Consider the following 23,997-nt stretch of genomic DNA (forward strand, 5'->3'; position numbering starts at 1 on the left):
TAGCTGACGTACATCCTTTCCTGAGGGATGTGCTACCAGGCTTGGAGAAACCAAGCAAGCCAATATAGGCCAGAGCTCTTTCTGAACCTGGTTATTATTTCACACACAAAGGCACAATCAGAGTGGGACTTGGTTTTTCTGTGGGCATGTATGACAGAAACTGCAGAAGTATAGAAAAAATGCCAGGGAACCATGCCAGCAAAAAAGAAGGACGGAATAAAGAGAGAAGAAAAGAGGCAAATGAAACAACATAAAATAACATAGTTCGGAGGCTCAGAGTTTTGGGGGATGGGGACCAAATTAGGAAAAACCATCTTACACTAGTTTAGATTTTCAGCAGCTGCTGGCAAGATTTTAGATGTCCTAGAAATTCTCTAACCTGGGTTAAGTACATAAAGCACTAAACCAAAATTAGGTGCTGTTTTTTTAATAGTAAATTAAAATTCAATACCTTAATAATTTATGACTTAGTTATATTATAGACAAATTAAGAAATTACTTGCAAATATTTCAAAGTATGTACAGAAAAGAGAGAGTGAAATCTAGACTAATCTGTGGTAAAATGTATACTTCTATAAGTAGAAATAGAAATAAAGCTTATTCTAATTATCTCCTCTGAAATACTAAAAGTATCCATAAAAATATTATAGAGCAATATTTAAATTAAAATTAGTTTACATTTCTGATTAAAAGCCATTATTAGCTATTATTTTTGCAATAAATAATATCTGAGGGGTCAATGATGAAGCACTCAATTATGTTCTGAGGATAAACTGAGGTAACATGGGGAAAACACAGAATGGCGCTTGGGAAATACCATATGCTTAACAAAGTTTTAATATTTTGTAAAACTGGAACCAAAAGGATTTTACTACCAACAAAAATAGTACTGTCGACTGAAAAAAAACGCACAACGTGAAAGTTGTGAGTGAAGTTTTATCTGGGGCAAAATGAGGACTACAGCCCAGGAGACAGCCTCTCAGAGAGCTCTGAGGAACTGCTCCGAAGGGGTGGGGGGAAGGTCAGTGTTACATAGGATTTTGGTGAAGGGGGTGCGTGCAGTCAAGCAGTCTCAGCAGAAGGCCGCTGCTGGTCACAAGGAGCAGATGTCTCCGTTCATGATCTTAGTGCTTTTCTAGATCTGAGGAGGTACAAGACGTAGGCTCATAAAACCTTCTCCTGAAAATCTCTCTCTGAAGCCCTGTTCTGCCAGTTTTCCCCAGAGCACAGAGGGCCTCATTCCTGATCTCCACCCTGAACTCCTTTCAGGATGTGTGGGAGGTCAGCAGCTACAGACGTTTGTTACTTAATCCTTATAGAGGCAGACGGCAAATGCCAATTTTTAGTTGGCAGTACAATATTGTGCAACATTAAGGGTCAAATCAAATCATAGTTTATCATGGCTATAAAACCAACTCCAAAACATTCGGTTTACCCTTGTAAAACTCTTGTAAATCTTATGCTTGTAAAATATCTGTATTAGATACTATCACAGAAGTAGTGGCATTTGTTTGCTGAATGACTGACCATATTAGTGGTCAAGTAGTTTTTACTTTACTAAAACTAAGAAGCCACACAAAGTATTAAGAACGATAACAAAAGTGTGAAGCATGATTTCTTATTTTGTTCTTAAAAAATTCACACAGCTATATGCACAGGAAAAAAAGATCAGGAGAGCATAGAAAAATTAACAATGATTTTACTGCTGTACCACGAGAATGTGAATCATTTTCATTTCCTTCTTAGTAGCGGTTTTATGCATTTGAACAAATTTTCTACTAGTGTTTCCAGTAAATATTTTTAAAAATAATTTAATCCAAAAAAGTACAATGTAGCTGTGATGCAGAATTTTTGAAATCTATACATATCTAACCATCAATTTAAAAAGCAACCTAGCACACGTTTACTTAAAAATCATTTGAGGAACTTTTGAAATCCTTTATTTAGAGTAGGCAGAGGTCCTGAATTGAAAAACAAAAGACCTATTTATGAACAAAAGAATTTCTTTAAAATTTTCCGAATTACTTTAGTTTGCCAGCCCCTCCCCCCATGGTACCGTACAGCAGTAAAAACAATAGGTTTTTATTGTGAGGCAGACTTTTTAGCTGAGCAAACAACCATAGAACCCGAATCCCCAAAATAGGTGGGGCTGCGGGGGATGGGTTGAGGGCAGGGAAGAATAGGATTTCCAGACGTTCTCAGCAATTCAGGACAGGGGGAAAATGTAATTTTTCCTGCAAGGGCCACTGATGCACCTTGTAACCAAAGTCTGTTTTACCGACACCCATGGTGATCAGCTGTGCCTTTTGCAGAGAAATTTAACTACTGAACAGCTGAAAGGAGAAACAAGATTTAGTGAAAAAAGCACCATGCCGACTAACAATATTGCCCATATTAAGCTCTGTATTTTCTAAGTCAGAGTTTGGGTCAAGTAAGGGTAAAACTGGCCCCAGAGAAGAGAGAAGTTTCTCACAGATTGCCATTTGAAACTCAAATGACCATGTTTCACAGCATGCTCAATGCATTCCAGCATGTAACTGCATTTTAATTTCCTAAAACCACAGGATGTAAGTGTGATTTCAAATAGTTTCTGGACTGTGATATTCAAGACTGATAAAACTGTATGGTGTCCTCCTCGAAGTTCCAACGATCCAGCATATGGAAAAGGACCTTCATTTTCTTGGAAGCACTATTATCAAAGAAATTAACTCCTCTGGCTTTTGTAAGTGAATCCTAAACAATGAATATTAAGAGCTAAAGCTACTGTCATAAGAAATGGAACTTAGATTACAGGAAATGAACAGGCTGTATATTCCTCACTCACCAGGGTGTTGTACATCCTGGACAAAACCTGCAGGTATGAGACTAAATTTTCTTTGCCATGAAATGCTCATTAGTGCTTACTTTGGAAAATGAATTCAAAATGTATTAACATGAATGAATCTTTACTTGAATGTCCATTTAGTACATGGAAATCATGCAGTCACCTTTTCAACTTTATAAAACAGGGAGAGCCTGTGACTTTTATTATTTTTTTTTCCTGTGACTGTTTTAATCTCCAAGTATACGCAAGAAGAGAAGCAGATCTATTTTAAAGAAAATAGATCAAGAGGGAAGAAGGGAAGGTGAAATTGTGTCATAAGTTTGGGAGTCGGAACCAATTCGAGATCATATTATTATTCAGTTGGAAGGAACTTATAAAGACAAATTTTTACATGTGAACATCAAACAATGTACTAAGATGTTCAACAATTTTCACCACAGGGACTGGCTCTGACCTGACCTTGAGAAAAGATAAAGGGAAAAATTCTTTTGACAGGATAGAGTGGTTAAGTACAGTTGACCTTGAACAACACGGGTGAACTGCATTAAGTCCACTTACATTCGGATTTTTTCAATAGGAAATACTACAGCACTACACGATCCAGGGTTGGTTGAATCTGAGGCTGCAGGTACAAAGGGCCAACTCTAAGTCGACTATACATGGATTTTCAGTGGAGGGTTGGCGCCTAACCCCCAAGTTGTTCAAGGGTCAACCGTATATGCTTTCCTCTAAAATACTATTGCCTTTTGAGCCTGACTCCAAAACTAACTGACAAATTCAATACATTTGTTTTTAAGCAACAAATCTATTTAATTAATGAGGTAGAGCTTAGAATGAAACTCTGAGCAGTAATTTAAGGTACAGGAATGCAAAGCTTTGGCTGCTCTACGAAACCCAAATATCTAGAAAACCTGGAGCTAACCTCGAGGTGCCTGGCACGTGGGCCCCTATGGCCACTCTTCATCAGATTCTAAGGTACCATCATGTGTAAGAAGTGCCCACTCTTGATTTCATAACAGCCTTTCCAGGAGATAACAAAATACAAAGGTACATGAACCAATTTTTTAATGAAAGAAAACCTGATTTGTGAAAAAAAAAAAATGCACATCTTAGAACAGAAGAAATAACTGCATTTCTTTCCTCGTCCTCTTTGTCTTCCTATTTGATTTGTCCATTTACTTTCTTCCTTTCCCCTGACCTTTCCATTCCTCTTTCCTTCTTTTTCCTAAAGTTAGCCTAAACCACAGGTGGCTAGTAGGAAAATGTTTGTGTTCTTAAGAATTTATGCATTGGGCATCTCCTTTGGTGGGCTGTGAAGATAGAAAGGTCAAAAAGCATCCACGGAAACACCCAGGAACTTCAGCCTGGGGGAAGACATGCAGTATAACTTCATGCAACTCATCACAGGGCAGGAGAGCATTAGGACTTGCGCCTGACGAGGAAAGCCACAGCGAACACGGTGAGGGTGGGGAGGGCCGTGCAGAGGAGAACTGCTATAAACGGTGAGTGGTACTCAGATGACAGGGAGGGCAACAGATCTGCATGCTTCCTAGGAGAGAGGGATCAGGGCACATAAAGGCAAATGCAGAAGAAACCTGTGGCATACATGGGATGCAGCACCCTAACCTGCCGAACGATCACCAACACCACAATGAGAGGGGGCTATTCTCCATGTGTTTGTTTTATTTTAATCCTCATTATAGCTCAATATGAAAGGTCTTATTATTATCTCTATTTTGAAGGCCAGGAACCTGAGGCCAGAGAGATTATTAAACTGCCGAAGGGGACCCAGTTTACCAGCTGATGATGGAGTCAGGGTCTGAATGCAGGAAGTCTGGCTCCAGGGCTATACTTTTAGTGTCTGTACCTGCTACCAGTGCACAGTATCCAAAGGAGAATAATAAGAGATAAAATATGGCTGGGGCTATTCTGGGCAGGAGATAGAAGAAAGGACAGAAAAGAAGAAGCACCAGGGATGCAAGAAGTCAAGGAAGTATCATCACAAAACCCATCACAGCCGGCTGGCCCTCGCGAAACCATTCCACAACTTTATCTGGTCCAATTGGTCGATACTTCTATCTTCTTTACGTTGGCTAAATGATCCAGTGAACAATTTTTATGCACTGTGATAGTTGTAAAAGTAATGGAGAACAGTGTGAGCCCTCAGAGCATGCGAAAACTAACCCAATGGAAGAAGCTGTGTCAGTAAGTAGCACAAGCACATGAGGCTTCAGCATTTATTTGCAAAACCATGACTGTGAGTGTTGTGTGTGTGAGTGTTGTGTGTGTATGCACACGCAGCGTCTCCTTCTATCCGACAAACACACGCATGTCCGTGCGCAGGTACTCACGCACACTCCACAATATATAAAAAGCTACCAGACCCTGTTAAGGGTCACAACCACGCAAGCGGATTCTGAAACAAAGCCAATGATTTCCGGCCAAGCTCTGCTCCAAACATACCTGCTTCTGGGTCCTGGTTGAAACGGCAGTACTTGGAGTTCTCAAGTGAAGGCAGGCACTGCTCAATGGGTACCCAAACGTATGTCTCAGGACACAGCAAATCAGACGGTCTATACTGACCCTAAAGAGAAGTGAAGGAAAAAGGCACAGGCATTACTAACACAGTAACTTCCTAGTTACTAGACTCCAGAATTCCAGGAAAAGTTTTAATCACAAAGTTAAATGAAGTCAACCAGAAACAGCTTTACTGTAAATACTAAACAACCCTATTAGTAACTGCTTTCCCAGCTCAAGAATGCGCATTTGACCAAAAGGCTCTCAAACAAATGTATCACCATTTGGGATGCCTGTGCTCATTTGGAAGATCTGAGTTTCTACTTTCTTTTGGAAGAAATATTCAACATATGATTCTTGCTGAGCTGATTGCTAAGAATACCCAGTTTCAAATTCAAGTTGTCTCTTAAGTGCCAGTTAATAACACAGTGAAATCTCACATTTGACAGCATTATAATTTATATATGAAATAAACACTTTCCAAAATGGAATTTCACTATCCTTAGTCAGAATTTTTTAAATTTGTAAGCTCAGCTGATAATAATTCTTTCCGTTCTAATGTACTAAAAAGTACTGTCTGGTCAACATGCTTCCATAAGCAATCTAGACTGATAAATGTAAAGAAAGAAAAAAAATTTTAAATTACAAAAATTTCAGGGAAATATCTGTGATAATAATCCTCTAAAGTTTCTTCAAACACTCTATTTTAGAAAAAATGATTTATGTATTTATAACCCCATCATGTACCCCAAATATAAAACAAAGACTATACAACAGATACCGAAGAAAAAAATCATTCACCTAAGGGTAATCTGGTAGCCAATTAACAGAGGATAGTGCAAATTATGTGAAATCACTTAGTGAAAATTTTTAGACATATCAGTTAATTAAAATTCCACATTTCTCTAAATTTTAAAATTCAAAATTCATCATAGAGGTTAAATCTAAACATTAGTTTTCAATTTTTTTAACCTACAACCCATAGTAAGAAATACATTTTGCATTACAACCTAGTAAACCTATATGCAAATATAAAACTAGAAACAAATCTTTTACTATAGAATGCTTACCCATGTTATGTAATCCTTTCTTTTCTACTCTACTTCATTTTTTTTAAAATGATGCTCTTGGACTATTTAACACCAAAAGTGCTTTCATAAATAGCAAATGGGTCACAAGCTCAGAGATTGAAAAACACTATCTAGTGCAAACCCCATGACAACGAATACTGCTGCTTAAGGGCTTAGCACTGTTACACGGCTTTATATCAGAAAGGTGCTCTATAACCAGCCTACCATGTGTGAGCAACTGGTAAAGCATCACTTAGGTTTAAAATGAACACCACACCCTCCCAGCATTCAAAACATTCAGAAATCTGTAAGCTAATGGAGAGACTGTACATAAAACACATGAAAACAAATCAATTCCTTTCAAGAGGTTGGCAGAAGAGTTCAAGGAGGATATGGAGTTTTAACGGGAACAGATTCACTGGCTAAGTCTGGGGCAGGCTGAAAAGGAATGAGAACAATCTAGACGAAGACTACAGCATAAACAAAGATGCAGAGTTGGGCCTACTACAAGATAACTCTGGGGAACGTGAAATAGCAGAGCACTGCAGAAATGAAAAGGTAGGTTGGGGATCAGCTTCAGATATGATGTTTTGGACTTTATTCTAGATGAAAGGCTTGCTGCCTGAGACAGAAGGCATGAAAGTATGAAGACCAGAACTCAGGTCTCTGACTCTGATCTTCCTGCAGTGTTCACGGCATTGCTGATGCCTTACTGTCCTAGAGCAATAAAGGTCACCTAGAAGGGGCAGGTCTAGGTGGGCCACACACTCATCTAATATTAAAATTCGAAGCACGGGGTTATTTAGAAATGAATTAATAATTTACTTAGGAGGTGTAATAAAGCCAGTTATTCCACTGATATCTACCTTCTCAAAAGCAATGTCATTCTCTCCATTAATTCAGGAAGTATTTTATTGGGAAAAGAGACAGTATGATGCGGTGCTGTCTACATTAACAAATCTGAACACTAGATAGCAGTCTAAAGCAGTGGTTCTAAATCTTTTTTTTTTTTTTTTTCCTTTTTGGTTATGGACTATTTTGAGAATCTAATGGGGGTGGCGGAAGCTAAATATACAAGCTGAAGAAATAAAACTTCTAGGGGAAAAAAAAGGAGTAAATTTTCTTGACATTGGAGTATACAAAGATTTCTTAGAACACAAAAAGCATTAACCATAAAAGAAAAAATTGATGAATTGGACTTCATCAAAATTACACTGTCTTCAAAAACTTACTAAGAAAATAAATAGGCAAGCCAAAGATTGGGGAAAATATTAAGAAAACCTGTTGTATTAGACAACATATTTGTATCCAAAACATATGAAGAATTTAACAACTCAATAATAAGAACAGGGCTTCCCTGGTGGCGCAGTGGTTGAGAGTCCGCCTGCCGATGCAAGGGACATGGGTTTGTGCCCCGGTATGGGAAGATCCCACATGCTGCGGAGCGGCTGGGCCCGTGAGCCATGGCTGCTGAGCCTGCGCGTCCGGAGCCTGTGCTCCGCAGTGGGAGAGGCTGCAGCAGTGAGAGGCCCGCGTACAGCAAAAAAAAAAAAAAATAATAATAATAATAAGAACAATCCAAATTTTTTAGAAGGCAAAAGACTTAAAAATTTTGCCAAAGATATACGAATACCTAAGAAACCCAACATCAGTTACCAGAAATGCAACTTAAAACTATAATAGGATACCACTGAATACCCACTAGAATGGCTAAAATTTAGAAGACGAATAAACATGTTTTGGCAAGGATCTGGACCATCTAGCACTTGTGTTGGTTTAAAATGGCATAACCATTTGTGATAAATATTCTTGTATACACATCATTTGTGCATATATCTAGGGTAAACTCGTTGGATTGGAATTGCTGGGTATAAGGGTTTTAAGTTTTATAGCACAAAACTGTTTTCCACTGAAGTTGGGCCGTTTTGTATTTCCATCGGCAATGTTATGTATGCAAGTGCTACTCTCCCCACATTCTTATCGACAGTGTACTATCAAAACTTTCCACCTCTGCCAATCTGAGAAATGGCATTTCATTGTGGTTTTAATTTGCACTATGTATCTTTCCATATGTTTAAAGAAATTTGCATTTTTTTTTTCTATAAAGTTGGCCCATTTTGTTGTTAGATTTATGGTCCTGGTAATTGAAAAATGCTTTATATATTAAGGAAATTAACCCTTAGTTTGTAAAGTATGTTGTACTTTCCTACTTTGTCTGTCTTTCGACTGTGTGTGCCATGCTCTTTTACCATGTAGAAATCTGGTAAATGGTCAAATTTATCATTTTTTAAAATGGCATCTGGGCTTTGTAATATAACTAAAAAGGTCACTTTCACTCCAAGATTATAAAAACATTTTCATGGTTTTTTTCTAGTACTTTTATGGTTTCACAATTTTGCATTTACATTTATGCTCCATCTGGAATTTATTCTGGTGTAAGGTAGAAGAAAAGGATCCAACCTAATTTCTTTCAGATGTTTACCAAGTGGCCGCAACATCATTTTTTAAACAATTATCATTTTCCCCACTGATTTAAAATTTAAAATGTCTTTTTGATAACTTACTAAATTTCCAAATATATTTAGATCTCTTTCTGGACTTTCTATTTATTCTGTTACTCTTCTGTCTGTGTAATCATGTACCAGTGCCATATAGGTTTAAATATTAAAGCTTTATATTATATTTTAATATAATATCTGGTAGAGCTAAACCCCCCTTATTGCTCTTCATCTGCAGAATTTTCTGGTTCTTCTTGCTTAATTATTCTATGATTCTGCATTTAATACAAAAAGATTACCAATATGAATAAGGAAACTAATAAAAATGGATGGTGTATCTTGTCTATTGTGATGGCAGCATATAAAAGAAGAGAATCCCAAGAATGTCTAGTAAAAGGGAAACATATCATCTTAAGTTAAAAAAAAAACAAGAAAAAACAAAATAAAACCCAAAACGTATAAACGACATCATTTTCTAATTTAAGATAGAACTAAATGCTGACTGGCTAAGAGGCACAGACCAAATTTTGGGGAGGAGGGGGGAAATCAGCCATCAACTATGAGTCTCTTAAGATAAAAACAGATACATTCCATGCAGACATTTTGATTCATTAGCAGCCACCTGAATCCAGGGCCTGGATTTAACAATGATGCTGACAATAAAAAATACTCAGTCAATGAACATTAAATGACTCCTCACTATGCGACAGGCACTAGGTGCTGGGAAAAAAAGATGAACAAATGCACGTCTCTAGATAATTCAGAGTCTACTGGGAGTGACTGGCCTGGAGAAAGATAAAGCACACATAAGAATATATTAAGTGTGATCATGCACAACTGTCCAAAGTTCCTAAATTTTCACAATGTTCTTTTAAGGCAGTACTTAATATTTTACTGTTAACTCTTTAAATACTCAGGTTATCTCACTGAAAAACCATACATGTACACATTTTAACTTCTGATCATCCAAAATCAAATTTCAGATTAGGTTAAAACATTATTTTTCTCCTCAGTACAGGCTTATTTCAGTGCTTTAAATATTGTCTCAAGCCATCAAAGAATGCAAAGAGTTTTATGAAATAAACCACTTTGAAATGTTACGCTTTCTAAGCTTAGCTGGTAGAGAGTTAAGTGACCGAACTACTTGCAGTTCAATTTAAAGTTGCCATCACACAAATGAAAAATGCAGAGGCTTGAAAGCTGCCCTGCCTTTCCAGCTAAGAAAATGAGAAAGGTCTGTGTTAAGAATGTAATTACTTAAGGATTTGGACATACTTTCCCATGGTCAGAAGGAAAAATATTTAATCAACCTCTAAGTACATTCATTCATGCTGGAACAATGAGGTAAAAGCAGATTAATTCTCTCCTAGGGTGCTGACTTTTTGTAAATAAGAAGAAATCGGAGTTACCACAGATTTCTAAAGTATTCAAAATTTTGAAAATGTGATTGGTCTGACAGGGCTTATCTTACAATTGTTCAGAACTTTCTTTCAATTTGATCTACATGTTAGAAGATGAACTCTAGATTCCCCCCACGCTGTCCCCAAGAAGCCCACTCAAGAAGGATGGCACCAGAGGGAAGTTTTACCAAGCAAGGACACCTATTTCAAGAGGGGAGGCCACAGGAGAGGACAATGTAGTTCAAGACAAGATGCCTGGAAAAGGTACAAGCTGTCTTCTAAAAAGCCTAAATGCAGAGGAGGAAATGCATGTGCTTCATCATTAATTAAACACTTCTGGTGAGGTGTAACTGCCCAAGTCAAAGTCCTCAAAGAGAAGTAAGTTCAGCAAACTCTGTGATCTATAACTTCACCACCTGTTGTAACTTCTGGAGCTGTTTACAAACTGGCACTGTTTTAGAAGTGGAAAACGAAGTGCCTCTATATTTTGAGCTGCCATACAAGAGTGAATATTCTACTCAGAGTACAACTGTAGTATTCAATGATTTTATTTTCTTTAAAGAAGACTACTCAGACTACTTGTAAAACACAAATTATACTACACCTCCTCCACGGGGAAAAGAAGAAAAAATTAAAATATAGTCATAATATTTCAATCAACTTTACTAGGCTGTCACAGATTAAAATTTGAGGAAATGCAGAAGTTAAATCTAAAACACTAGGGGGAAAAAAACCTAGCTAAATACATGTTCTGATCCATTTCTATTAAAAATAACTGCTTCTTCTGGAAGAGGAGAGCATACAATTTTGGTTTTTGGTCAATGGAATGAATTGGCATTCTTTTCACTTCCATGCTCTAGACCATAATTTGAAGAACATCTTATGCTGATCTAATTTTCTACACTTCTAAAGAATCACAAAATAAATTATATGTAGAATAGCTTAGTTTAGCAAAATATAAGAATTTTGGCCTAAAAATTACATTCATTTGATAGCCAGAGGTTAAAAACACCTCACTGTCACATCTTACTGAATAACAGGGAACACAGGTAGCCAAAGAGCATATAAAAGGGTATCTAGAAAAATGTGATTTCACAGTCATTAACAATTTCAGCAGAGATATTTTAAAACAGATTAACACCCTTTACTTCTAATGAAAACACAGCCAACAACACGAGGAGACTTTCCCTCAGTTAAGGTATAACTAGTTAGAAATCTAAATTTTCCAAGGCAAAGGCGGTATTAACTAGTTGAAAGAGGAGCAAAAAAATGGTTCCAGTGGGCTTCCCTGGTGGCGCAGTGGTTGAGAGTCCGCCTGCCGATGCAGGGGACACGGGTTCGTGCCGCGGTCCGGGAAGATCCCACATGCCACGGGGCCGCTGAGCCTGCGCGTCCGGAGCCTGTGCTCCGCAACGGGAGAGGCCACAACAGTGAGAGGCCCGCGTACCGCAAAAAAAAAAAAAAAAAAGAACACAGCCCTCACAATGATTTTGCATATCATCCAAGTTAAATCTTATAATGACGTAAAAAGGTAATGAAGATAGACATTATTTCTATTGCACAGATAAAACATAAGATCATTAAATGGTAGCGGTGAGCTCAGAGCTAGGTTCCTGATTTCCATTCTCTTTCTATACCTAGATTAAAAAATATTCACAATTCTTTAAAGTATTTTCAAAATAACTTCAAAAAATCTTAACAATCACAACAGTTCAATATGCACAGGGACTCCGCTCAGCATGGAGGATGATGAGATGAAACGAGCCCAGGGAGGCACTCACCGTCGGCTAGGGGAAGGGAGGCAGTTGTGCTCCAGTGACTTTCGCAGCCAGTGGTAAATGCAGGCTGGTGGGTACAAGATGCTAAGGAAGCACAAGACGCTGCAACAGAAGCCCGGCGTGGGCCACAACTCTGAAAAGGGCACCAAGGACCACAAGCAAGGTGTTGGTAGAACACAAAGGTAAAACAACTAGCTTTCTCTGGAGATTCCTCAGAAGTCCTCTGCAGTGTGTCTAAAATTCTGAGTAGCACCATGTTTGGAAAGAAAAATCAGGCACTTACCAACAGCAAATGTTGGCAGACCCAAGCCCTGCAGAGACCATGTCTCCCCACTGAGTTCCCAAATACATGTCTGTCAGAACTTCGCCAAACGGGAAATGAAATGAGAAACAACTGTTTCAGCTCTACAGACAGTATGTGGTCCTTGTCTATGGTTTGGGAAGCTTCAAAAATAAATGTATTTTTTGCTTTACATTCAAAATGTTAACATTAGTTTAGTCATAAAGAGTAACTCCATCTTCTCTCTGAACAAATGCCAATTTCCATAAATTCAAATTTATTACCAGTAGGTATCTTTCTTTTTACTACAGAATGATGTGTTCAAAGTAACTTTCAAGTCCATGAATGGATCCTACTGTAACCTGGCATTATCTGGAGAAATATTATGAAACACATGGTTTTAAAATTATATTCTGGTTTCTTTTATCTCATCCTATCTAGATTCTTATAGAAGTACTTCTTACAATGGAATGCACAACTGATCAAAAATAAAAGAAAAACTTATTATTTACATTATAATGAAAAATACCCTGTAACAATCCTGAAGAAAGCAATGAAATTACTAAACACCCCTTTTAAAACAAATTCCCCATGTTAACAGGTCCACTTCTTGATTATAGTAAATCCAGAAATACATGACTTTAGTTTCTAAAGGGCTTTATTATCTTTCAAAAAGCTTTTTTTTAAGGGGGACCTTGAAAAGACATATGTGAACCCCAATGCATTCAGGACTACATATGACACAGAAAAATCTCTTTGAATATTACATTTGTCTTTGTATGAGTTTAAAAAACATGCAGATGAGAAGTTATTTCTTTCATTAAAGTTAAAGGATTTGAGACTGTTATTTTTCTTAGAAAAAATCAGAATAGTAAAGAAATGCTTTCATATGACATTCACCCAAGTTAGCATTCTCGGCTTTTAATTGGAAACATCTGGGGATGGGCTTGGCAGATTGCAATAAAATTGAAGTTACCAATTCTCACCCTGCCATTTTGAGGGTATTCTGTTTTTACAGTTTTCAAATTAAAACCAAACGGACTTTCCTTTGAACTCTGGTCCTGAAGCAAAGATCTTTATGAGATTTCACTCTCAAGAATACTTATAAATATTTTGAAAAATAGGAAGGATTTCATGAGTACTTGAGGATAAACCAGCAGAGTTTGTTTTAAAAGTTCAAGTTAAATTAAAATGTAAGAACACTGGAAAGACAATATTATTTAAATACACACACACACACACACACAGTGAACACCAACAGCACTGAACAAAAAAAGAAAGAAAGATTAACTAGACATTTAAGTCTTTTATCAGGTAAAGTTGTTATCAGTATCCCATTTTTCCACAATAAACCTATTGATTTTACTAAAACCAATAGCTTAAAGAGGTTCTAGCACTACATAAACAAAAATAGTTCAAAATAATCCATTAGAGTGGGCTGTACCTGCAAAGAAAGCGAGTAAGAATAGAGCTTATTAAATCCAGTCTTTTCCCTGAAAGACAACACCAATGGAATCCCATCCACAAAGTACTGCAGCAGACCCCTTGCTCCCTGATTTCGTTATATAAACAGAGATTGACTTTATCAGTCCCCAGGAGAGTGCTTGAGAAGGAACTCGAGCTGCTCTGTTTTCAGAAACTGTGTTTGGATTGTGCCATGCTCAGTTGGTGAGGTGAGCTGAGACCAGTGAAGACAAAGGGCCTAAACATCTGAGTCCATTTGTGTTCCCCAAATTCTGAAAGCCCACAGATGTACTCCATGTGCTGCCAGGCCAAGCTTGGAAAATTTAAAAATACATATTTTTTCCACTGACAAACAGAAAGTGATGGTATTCTGTGTTTCTTTAATTAAAATCCAAGAGTTCACAAAGGCTCCAGGACTTATTTTAAATCTTCCTTAAGACTGGGCTATTTATTTTACTATTAGCAAATAATAGAGAATAAAGATTCTAATTCAGTTTTAATCACAAGCTTTGCTTTTATTTTGGAAACCCTGGGTTAATCTTTTTTTCTTCTAGAAAATACAAAGAAAGCTTGTGAAGAAAAGATTCAGGGAGTCAACTTACAGCACAAATTTAATTTCAAACCGAAGGGTCACAAGTTGAAAAGGATAAAGGGAAAAAAAAAAAAAAGATAGAATGCAAGATGAAGACAAAGACAATAATGTAAGGGAAAAATAAAAAAGTAAAACACAAACAAAGCTTCTTTAATATCTGTTAAAGATTAAATATTCACATGAATATTCATGTAGACGTATATGTATGTCATATTAAACTTGGCCTTCACCATATTGGTAAGAAGAATCAACTTGGGTGTTTGCTTTTTTAGGCTATTGCTTGGAAAACAGCACTTAGAATCACTGGTTCTGCCACTATCGAAGGTGAAATCATCCTTACCTGGACAACAGTGAGAAGGGCTGATTTCAAGTTCTCCCTCTTGAAGCTACCCTCCTACTGACACCAGGGAGAAATGACTCTGTAAATTCTCTGTTTTCAAAATGCTTTACTGGCTCGCCAAATCTACAGTAAAGTAGATGACCCTTTTTAAAGCAAAAAAAATTTCACAGACCTTTATAAGATAATGTAATATTAGTTTCACTTGGTGAGAAATTACACAAGATAAAAACCCACTACAAATTCATTAATGCTTCTAAATGAGTTTGGATGTTACTAATCACAACAGAACCTGTATGTTTGCAGAATGATGGCAGCATACTCACAGGTTTATTAGTCTGTATCCACATTGTGCACATGGATTCACAGACTTCTTGTGAAAGCTCCCTGGTTTAGAGACATCAAGTATCTTGAGCATTAAGGCACAAGGCCCGCTGTCAGTCTACTCTCTTACCCCTGCATCCTCACCCTGGGCACTCACATTGAGGCACAGGCCGTCCTACCTGGGGTGACTTCCAATTTGGTCTAAATGACTACTGCGTATTTGAAACCGAAACTAAATGCTTCCTTAGCAAGCTTTCCTTGGACTCTGCTTGACCTCACCACCAACTGAGCTCTCATTCCTGCAGTTAGCAGGTAATTATGAAATGCCAACCATGCCAGGCTGCATGCTAAGGTCCAGGGCATGCCATGGTGAACGGTAACATGGCCACTTTCAGTTCTCAGGGACCTTTTAGTCTAGAAGGGGAGATGAATTTAAGGAAATAATCATACGGAAACATAATTACAAAGTATGGTAAATACTATGAAAAAAAGCACATCAGATAGTATAACAGGGAAATCTAATCTAGATTGGGAGGGTCAGGGTTGGTGTCTTTTGGGTTTCTAGAGAAATCTATCGTAGAACTTAATACAATCTATTGGAGTTGTCTGTTCACAGGCTGTGCTTCTCATACCCCTCCCTCCTACATAATCCCAACTTGGAGTTTCCCAAGAGCTGGGAATACATCATTTCTTTGCATTTCTTGTGACTTGGTGGAATTCTTTCAATGGACTGAGTTCTCAAAAAATACTTACTGAATGTTTATTGAATTAAACAAAATTGTGTCAACTTATATTCCTTAAAAATAGAGAATCAGATCATTTTAAAACTAGAAGGGCCTCAGATCTCCCTAGTCAGTATCCAGTTTCATTTTCATATTTAAAAGATGGGGTGGCGATGGGGGCTCATTTTAGCAACTTAAGGCCAATTATTAGTAAAGCCAAGATGAGAAGCTCAAACTCTTTATTCTTCTTCTGTTAAAATTCCCAAGCTAAAACCAAACGTAAGTATGAATACCTAAAGTGTGTCAGCAATATCCTATGTACCCCTTTATGAAAATTTGCCTAACTAAAATTATTTAGGATTTGGACCTTTTAGAAACATATTACTGGCTGTTTCTTTTTTCAACATTCTTTTTTCAGTTGATATGCCCTGAGTCAAACAAACGCTAAAAAACAGTTCACAACAAATCCACAGCTTTAATAAAGTCAGTAAGCTGTCTCTGATTGATCATGTCTCTAACTGGAGCTCTTATTTTTTGCCAGTAAACATTTTTCAATGCCTAAAACCCTTAATCGTAAAAGTCTGTTTAATTACACCCCTGAGGGAAATAAGAAGTTAGCTATAACCTCATATTTATCCCAGGGGTGTGATCTTTGTTAATCATTCCTTTTCTTCTGCCTGATGGAAAATTCATCACAAATGACTTAAATGCTTCAAGTTAAGGATAACCTTTTCCCCCTCAACTGTGTAGCAGTAGGAGTCCTGGTAGAATTTACATCCTATCCCCTTGAATGTCATCAGTATTCCCTGTGTCTCTGCAAGAAAGGGCTTGGTAGAAGGTTAATGTAACAGCTTTGTGCAGTGCCTTCACTTCAGAAAGCCAAAAAGATACCTAATACATTATTTCCTTCCTTTCTAAATGATCAGTTATGTAATTATGAAGGACACAATCACTTTAAACTTAAACATAGCTATTCAAAGGGTGAGCAACTCAAGTCCACTCACAGAATTTTAGATAAATTATTAAGATGAATTTACTATGTTACAAACACAAAATAATCTTGGATGACAACTTGAAAAACCTTACTTCTTCATTCCTTTTAAGACATCCATCCTAAAATCTCATACTGGTCCAAACTCAATGTTGTTAGAACAGAATTTATAGTTACAAAGATACTTAGGATCACAGTAACATGAATGTCTCTGTAAACGTTGTACTTTTAACCATTTTTTAGCCCATTACAAAACCACACATCCACCAAACACAAAAAAATCTTTTTGGTGTAAGGATTTTTAATATTTTTATGCATGGTTTTAAAGTGTTACTTAGGACTTAATTTTTAAACATATGTATTTTAAAAATTTAAATATATGAAAGGAAGTTTTCAATGGCTACACCATTAAAATAAAGTTCTTCAATAATGATATCATCTTTGACTTACACAAAAAATACATCATCTCAAAATTTTAAGGAGCCAATCATTGGGAATTCCCTGGCGGTCCAATGGTTGGGACCCTGCACTTCCAATGCAGGGGGTATGGGTTCAATCCCTGGTCAGGGAACTAGGATCCCACATGCCGCACGACACGGCCAAGAAAATATTAAAAAAAAAAAAAAGGAGCCAATCATCACCCTTCCACCCAATAACGGTTTCGAGACATCAAAGTATCATAATTATCTTGTCAGTGTACTACATCATAACTCTCTGGAAATAGTATAAATAAAATTGAAGCTGAAATCTACAACTTCCAGATGTGGGAAAGTATATTTTTTGAGAAGTTACTATTATGCAGAGCCTGAAACTATGCTATCTCTATGGTTTTCAGCCTAAAAGTGTGGAGCACTGAGTATATTTGGAAGCTTCTGATCTGCATGCCATCTGTAGGCTTCTGGTGATGTAGCATCTGAGTGACACAATGTGGTACGTAGCACAAACTCTAGCAATGACTCTTCAGTATCATCATGAGCTCATAGGTCTAAAGATATTTAATGTGCTTCAATCCACTGCAGTTATCCTTTTTGATGCTCAAATTGTTCGTATTTTGGCCAGTGGGATTCAATTTAAGTTGGCTCCAGAGAGCTTCCGACATAACCCTAGTAGTTTATGACAGCTTCCATGCTTGCAGACTTCATTTTATCTTCACGTAGACTGATTAATAAAGGAATTTTAACTATCCTCAATCTTCACTGCTTGTTTCTGAGCAGTGAATTTGAAAATCTATCACTAAATAAATCAAGCCTTCATCCAGTTACCTAACTTTAGTCTTGGGGAACAGTATAATCTATGAGAATCTGAGTCTCCTTCCTGTAACAGCAGGAAGCACTTACCAGATGACTGCGAAGAATCACACAAGACAAAATTAAACGTAAGCTTTCCAAAGCACTTTTAGCAAATACCTAGCTTTAAATGAAGGGCATATAAAAAATATCTAAAAACTAGAATAAATCGAACGCACTGGGTGCAAAAAAAGGAAATTTATTATATTTTCAGATCAAATTTGAATAAAGAACTAAATAAACAAATGTCTAATTTTTTTCTTTCTATAAGTTGAAGTCACCCATTTTTAGCAAAGATTATGTCTATATATAATTGAAGAAATAATTTTAGTATTGTAAGGAGTGGTGATTATCCCCATCTTACAGATAAAGACATTGAGGCTTAGAAAGTCTGTACATATAATAAGTCAGGAAACCAAGCTTTGAACTCAGCTTTTTCATCTTTGGAAGCCTGATCTTAACTCTGCTTTCTCCTGATGAAATGGTAATTAATGTTTAAATTCTACAAGGAAATATATTTATAGGCCAACTTTCAGCAGCATTTCACTAAAGGAATGCATAAATATTTAAATTTTAAATGTCTGCGACCAACTGGAATTATGAAATATGTTTTTAAGGTCCTAATGTTCAGAAGAAATTGTGAAAAAGATTCTACTACTGGGAAAAAGGGGGAACAACTATTCAGTCTCACAGGAGGACCCCACAGATGACTTACTAATTGCAAAGGGAATAAAAACAGCTCTACAGTGGAGAAGTCTGGTAGAGTCCACCTGAACCACACCTACAATGGGACAAACTGACTTCAAGGGACTCCAGATGTGATGTCCTGAGATTGCACAGCATGCCCTGGGTAGTATTCTGACCAAAAATGTCCTACCTGGATAAAATCATGAAGAAATCACCAGACAAATTCAAATCATGAGACCTTAAACTCTTCAAAAATGTCGAAGCTGTGAGAGCAAAAACAGCCAAGTTATAGTTCTAGATTAAATGATACTTTAAAAACCCATAAAACTAAATGGAATATATAATCATGGATAAGATCTCAGTCTGAGGGAAAATAATAAAAGACATTACTGAGACAACTGGAAAATTTGCATATTGACTATATATTGGGTTGTATTATTGTAGGAATATTAGATTTCTTGTACGTGATAATGGTATCATAGTTAAGTATGAGAATATCCTTGTTCTTAGGAGATCCATGCTGACGTACGATAGATACTTGGGGTGAAATGTCATAATCTCTGAAACTTATGTTCAAATGGTTTAGCAGGAAAAAACACATGCATACATACAATTATATATGCATACATACAAAGAGTTAAAACAAATATGGCAAGATGTAGATAGTTGGTGACTCGAGGCAAAGGTATATGTGTGTTCACTATACTATTCTTTTTCACTATACAACTTTTCTGTAGGTTTGAAATTTTCAAAATTTGGGGAAAAAATCAGATTTAATAAAACACATACTTCTCTCTACCATTCATCTGTGCTCCTATAGTATTCTGCTCCTTTTTTCTAGAAGCTACCATATTCGATCTTGCAGGATAATTTTGTAAATGTTTATCCTGTCCAAGTGCTCCTTGCAGACAGGGTCTATATCTCATTCATCAGCACCAGCAGAGTAACTTACTACAGGTTCTCAAAGGGCCTCATTTACTAGCAGGTCTAGTGAATGCTGGCTGAATTAAATATTTGCTTTTTCCAAGATACCACCATAGTGGTTGACAATAAACGGTTTTTAACAATACTATACGGCACTCACAACAGAGTTACTTCATGACTGATAAACTATACCATATAATCATTTAAACTTAGAACAATGTTTAAACTGTTAAGTATCTGGAAAGTTAAATAAAAAAGAAAGGAAAAGTAAATGAAGTAATCAATCACCATTATGTTTAGTCTGTAAACCACTGTGGAATAACTAATGGTTTATTACCTCATATAGTATAAGTTTAAATTTATGTAGGTAAAAATCCATTTTAAAATTTGTATCCCAAGTTAGTAATGTGTATTCTAGAGACATGAGGGCAACTTAATCACTGAACTTCACACAGCAAACTGCTATGATAGTTGGGTTTCCTGACTGCAGAAGAATGGCTATAATGTGTTGGATGATGAAGATGATGCTAATGCTAATTCACACTGTGGAGGCTGGGCCAGCAGGGAGTAAGTGGAAGGTCAGTGGCACCCCGGAGAGCAGGAGTCGGCAAACCGTGGCAATGGGCCGAATTTGGGCTGCTGCTTGTTCACATATGGCCCACAACCTAAGAATGGTTTTTACTTTCTTTAATGGTTGAAAATAAATCAAAAGAAGTGTAATAGCTCATGGCATGTGAAAATTATATGACATTCAAATTTCAATGTCCATAAATAAAGTTTTCCTGGCGCCCAGCCACGCCCATTTGTCTGCAAAACTTCTGTGGCTGCATTCACTACAGCGGCAGACCGCGTGGCCTGAAACTGTGAAGATTTACAATTTGGTCCTTTACAGTATGACTGCCAGGGAGAGAAATTTCAATTTCCAGGAGACAATGAGGACCCATGGGTGTGTTTATCTTGTGATTTTCATGGGGGCTCTACACTTTTGTGAATTTTTCTATATGTGTAGTATGACTCAATAAAAAGGTTTCTTTAAAAAAAAAAAACCTATTATTGTGAATTTCAGGGTGTAAGAAAGATATAACGTCCTCAATGTTTCCAAAATTGCACATGTAAAACATTGATTTTTTTAAAGCCATTGTCAGAACCAGGGTTTGATTTGTGACAAAGAGTCCAGACTATGGCTGGCCAGAGATGGAAACTACAAAGATCGACCTGAGCAAGTCATTTAGAGAAGGTTCCAGAAAACTAAAAACAGCCCAAGCAAGTAGACAGTAACAGTAGGCCTCAACTTCAGTAACAGACACACAAACATAGATTAGGGTTTAAGAGCAAGATTCCAGGATCTAGGAGGACTGGAAGAGTGAGGCAAATTAATACGGCTTTGAGTTAACACCTAAGTGGCAACTATGGAAGTGTATGAGCACAAAACCACATTCAGTGACTCTCAAATCCTACTAATATGCCAGGATTGAAGGCTTGTATGTAACTATATGGCAATATTTACTCATTAGACCTGTTTAATCACAATTTGAGTATCTTCAAGCAAAGATATATTTACATAGATAAAGCAAATTTATAGAATCATTTATAGCAAAGGCATCTTACCCAAAGTGAACAGGACTAGTAGTGGTGGGTTCACTGAAAACGTCCATTACAGTGTGTGTGGGGCGGGGGGGATTCATACAAACATATATCCCTTTAACACTTTAAGGTAAAATATATAACTGCACATTCATTGGCCATTCTTAGATTTAGCACCAAGCCTTTTCTTTGAGGATGCATCACTGTGACTTTAGGTTACTGGTTCTTTAAAGCGCAGGGAGAACATATTCTTAGGAAACTGTAGAATCTTTCCAGATTTTTATGGACTTTTTTTTACCTTAAACGCTTTTATTTATCTCATCCACAACTAATTCAGCAGCAATTTTTTTATGACTCAAGTTTAACGCAAGTAACTAAAGCATCTTTTAGCAGTTTACTTAATATTTAAATAAACTGTCTCATTACCATAACTAGTAAAATTCACATAGAAAACTGATGGAAACAGACATGCATGTATACTAAATTATAGTCTACCAGCCATAATCATTCAGACTGCCAGGGCACTGGGTGAGTTTTATGGAACGAATGGAAGAGCATCAGCAGATAAACTGAACACAGAAGGAACAGATTCAAGGCACTGGGCAAGGAGGAGCCAGAGCCTCAGCTATTAAACCCGGACACAATGCTGATCCACCACAGCACAGTTAGGGACTTCTTTTGTTCTGGGGGTTGAGGGTGAAAGTTGAAAAGGTGCAGCTGCAGGAAGATTAGGTGACCCTACGTGGGTGCTGAAAGGAAGAAGCGGAATAAAGTCAGGACAGAGCCACTGTTGCACTGTAGATGGCCTAAGAAAATAAAGCTAAAGAAGGAAACAAAAAATGGCAAAAGACAATTATCTACTTTCATATGCTTTGAGGTATCCCTCATCTTTTCTGTTAAAATGTAGAGAAATAAATTTAAAAAGAGAATTTTTATTTCCCTTATTACAAAGGGGCCAGACATCACTGAGTTACTCAATGTTTCTTATAATCCTCTTAAGAACTTGCAAACTAAGGCTGGGAAGTACTGAAAGAACAAAAGCAACCTTTTAGTACTTCAACTTGAAATTAAAATAGCTACAAGAGACCAGCACTACTGACTCCTAAAAGGTAGGATAAAATGTATCAGCACCTAAATAAATCCAGAAACCTGTAGGAACAGAGAAATAAACTTACATTTCATCAGTTTATAAGAACTAAAGGCAGTCAAGTGAAAAATTAAAATTAGTGTAAAATTAATGTAAAATTAATTTAATGTAAAATTTTAAGAAAAACAGAAAAATTAAAACAAAATCAATTGGTTTATTTTTCCTAAAACAGGAAGTATCCTGTTATCCTCCTGTGTACGTTTACACGTCTAATTTTAAGTAGCTTCTAGTATATGATGTTCCTCTGCTCTCCTTGGAAGAAAATGTCTCAAATGAATAGATACTCAGTATGGGCGGATTTCTTACATTCAGCATGAATGTGCAGAAGAATGAATCCTGTGACAATGCCTCAAAAAGAAGTATACAAAAAGATGTTCGCCATGAGTTACTTATAACAAAAAGAGGTGGAAAGAACTTAAACGTATAGTAATAGCCAGATAAATTGTGGCACATTATTAGAACATTTACAGCCACTTAAAATCTGAGGGATATGAAAGATTCAAGGAAATTAGGAAAATACTCATGAAACAAGTGGAAAAAGGTAGAAAAGAACACTGCATACATCATCTAACAACTGTGAGGGAAAAAGAAATGCATGTATATTTGCAAAAGCCCAAGGAAATACAGCACAATGTCAACAGTGATTAGCCCTGGGTGAGAGAACTGTAGGCCATTTTTATTTTGAACATTCCCCTTACTTATTCCCTCTTCCACAAGAGGAATTAGTTTTAAAATTAAAACAATAGAGTAGGGGAAGGGCAAACAGAAGAAGGTAACAATCATCTCAAGTAAGGTACTTCTGCAACTGCACAAATCACTCCACCCAATCAACTAATAATTCTCACACCCCCAGAAGTGACACCACTTCAAACAGTTAAGGAGATTTTTGATGCTTTTCAGAAATATTTATATATTTTACTCATGAAAATTAAGCACGTCTGATCTTCAAGCAAGGCCACAATATTAAATAAAATGCAACAGCTCCTCCACCCCTTGGAGCTGGTAACCTAGAATATCATTTTCCCTTTCAAGTGGGAAAGAGAAAACACATATACATAAACACACACAGTGGCTACCTGTGACTCAGTGTCAAGAAGTGCACCACCAAAATTAACAACCAAGTCTGGACACACGTTTATAATGTCAACTACATCACCATACATTGTAAGATACACATCAAGGTTTTTTAATGTGAAAAAGAGAAAACAAAATGCATGTTTTAGAATAGATGAACTCTGGACTTATACAGCCTGTGAAAACTCAAGAGTGCTTTTAAAGCTTACATGAAAGTCTTCACACTGGAACTGTCCTACGAGGGCAGCAATACAGCACAGCTTTAGCCTCAGTCTACCTGAAGGCAAATCCTCCAACATTAACTAGTTGTAAGTTAGTTACAGACTTCTCATTCATAAAATGGTGGGAAAAATAACACCTCTGTCTAGGACTGTTGCACCTGAGCTAATAATTACAAAACATTTATTTATAAAATGTACCTGGCATACAGTAAGCAAAGTATTTTGGAGTGAAGAATCACATAGTATAACCAACTTACTTTCAAACAGTTAAAAAAAA

General features: G+C 36.8%; 1 protein-coding gene across 10 annotated transcripts in view; it reads right to left on the reverse strand.

Moving 5' to 3' along the window:
* The window catches only part of ATE1 (arginyltransferase 1), a gene marked incomplete at its 5' end in the record, with an annotated part of 154,128 nt that overhangs the window by 32,659 nt on the left and 97,472 nt on the right, over nt 1–23,997 (reverse strand). For all 10 annotated transcript variants that reach the window (XM_082673173.1, XM_082673174.1, XM_082673167.1 and 7 more), the window contains one exon: nt 5,288–5,408. In XM_082673173.1, the coding sequence (XP_082529299.1) occupies nt 5,288–5,408 (121 nt within the window). The remainder of the gene's footprint in view (nt 1–5,287; nt 5,409–23,997) is intronic.

Source organism: Grampus griseus (assembly GCF_964374135.1).
Source record: "Grampus griseus genome assembly, chromosome: 16".
Taxonomy (NCBI): domain Eukaryota; kingdom Metazoa; phylum Chordata; class Mammalia; order Artiodactyla; family Delphinidae; genus Grampus; species Grampus griseus.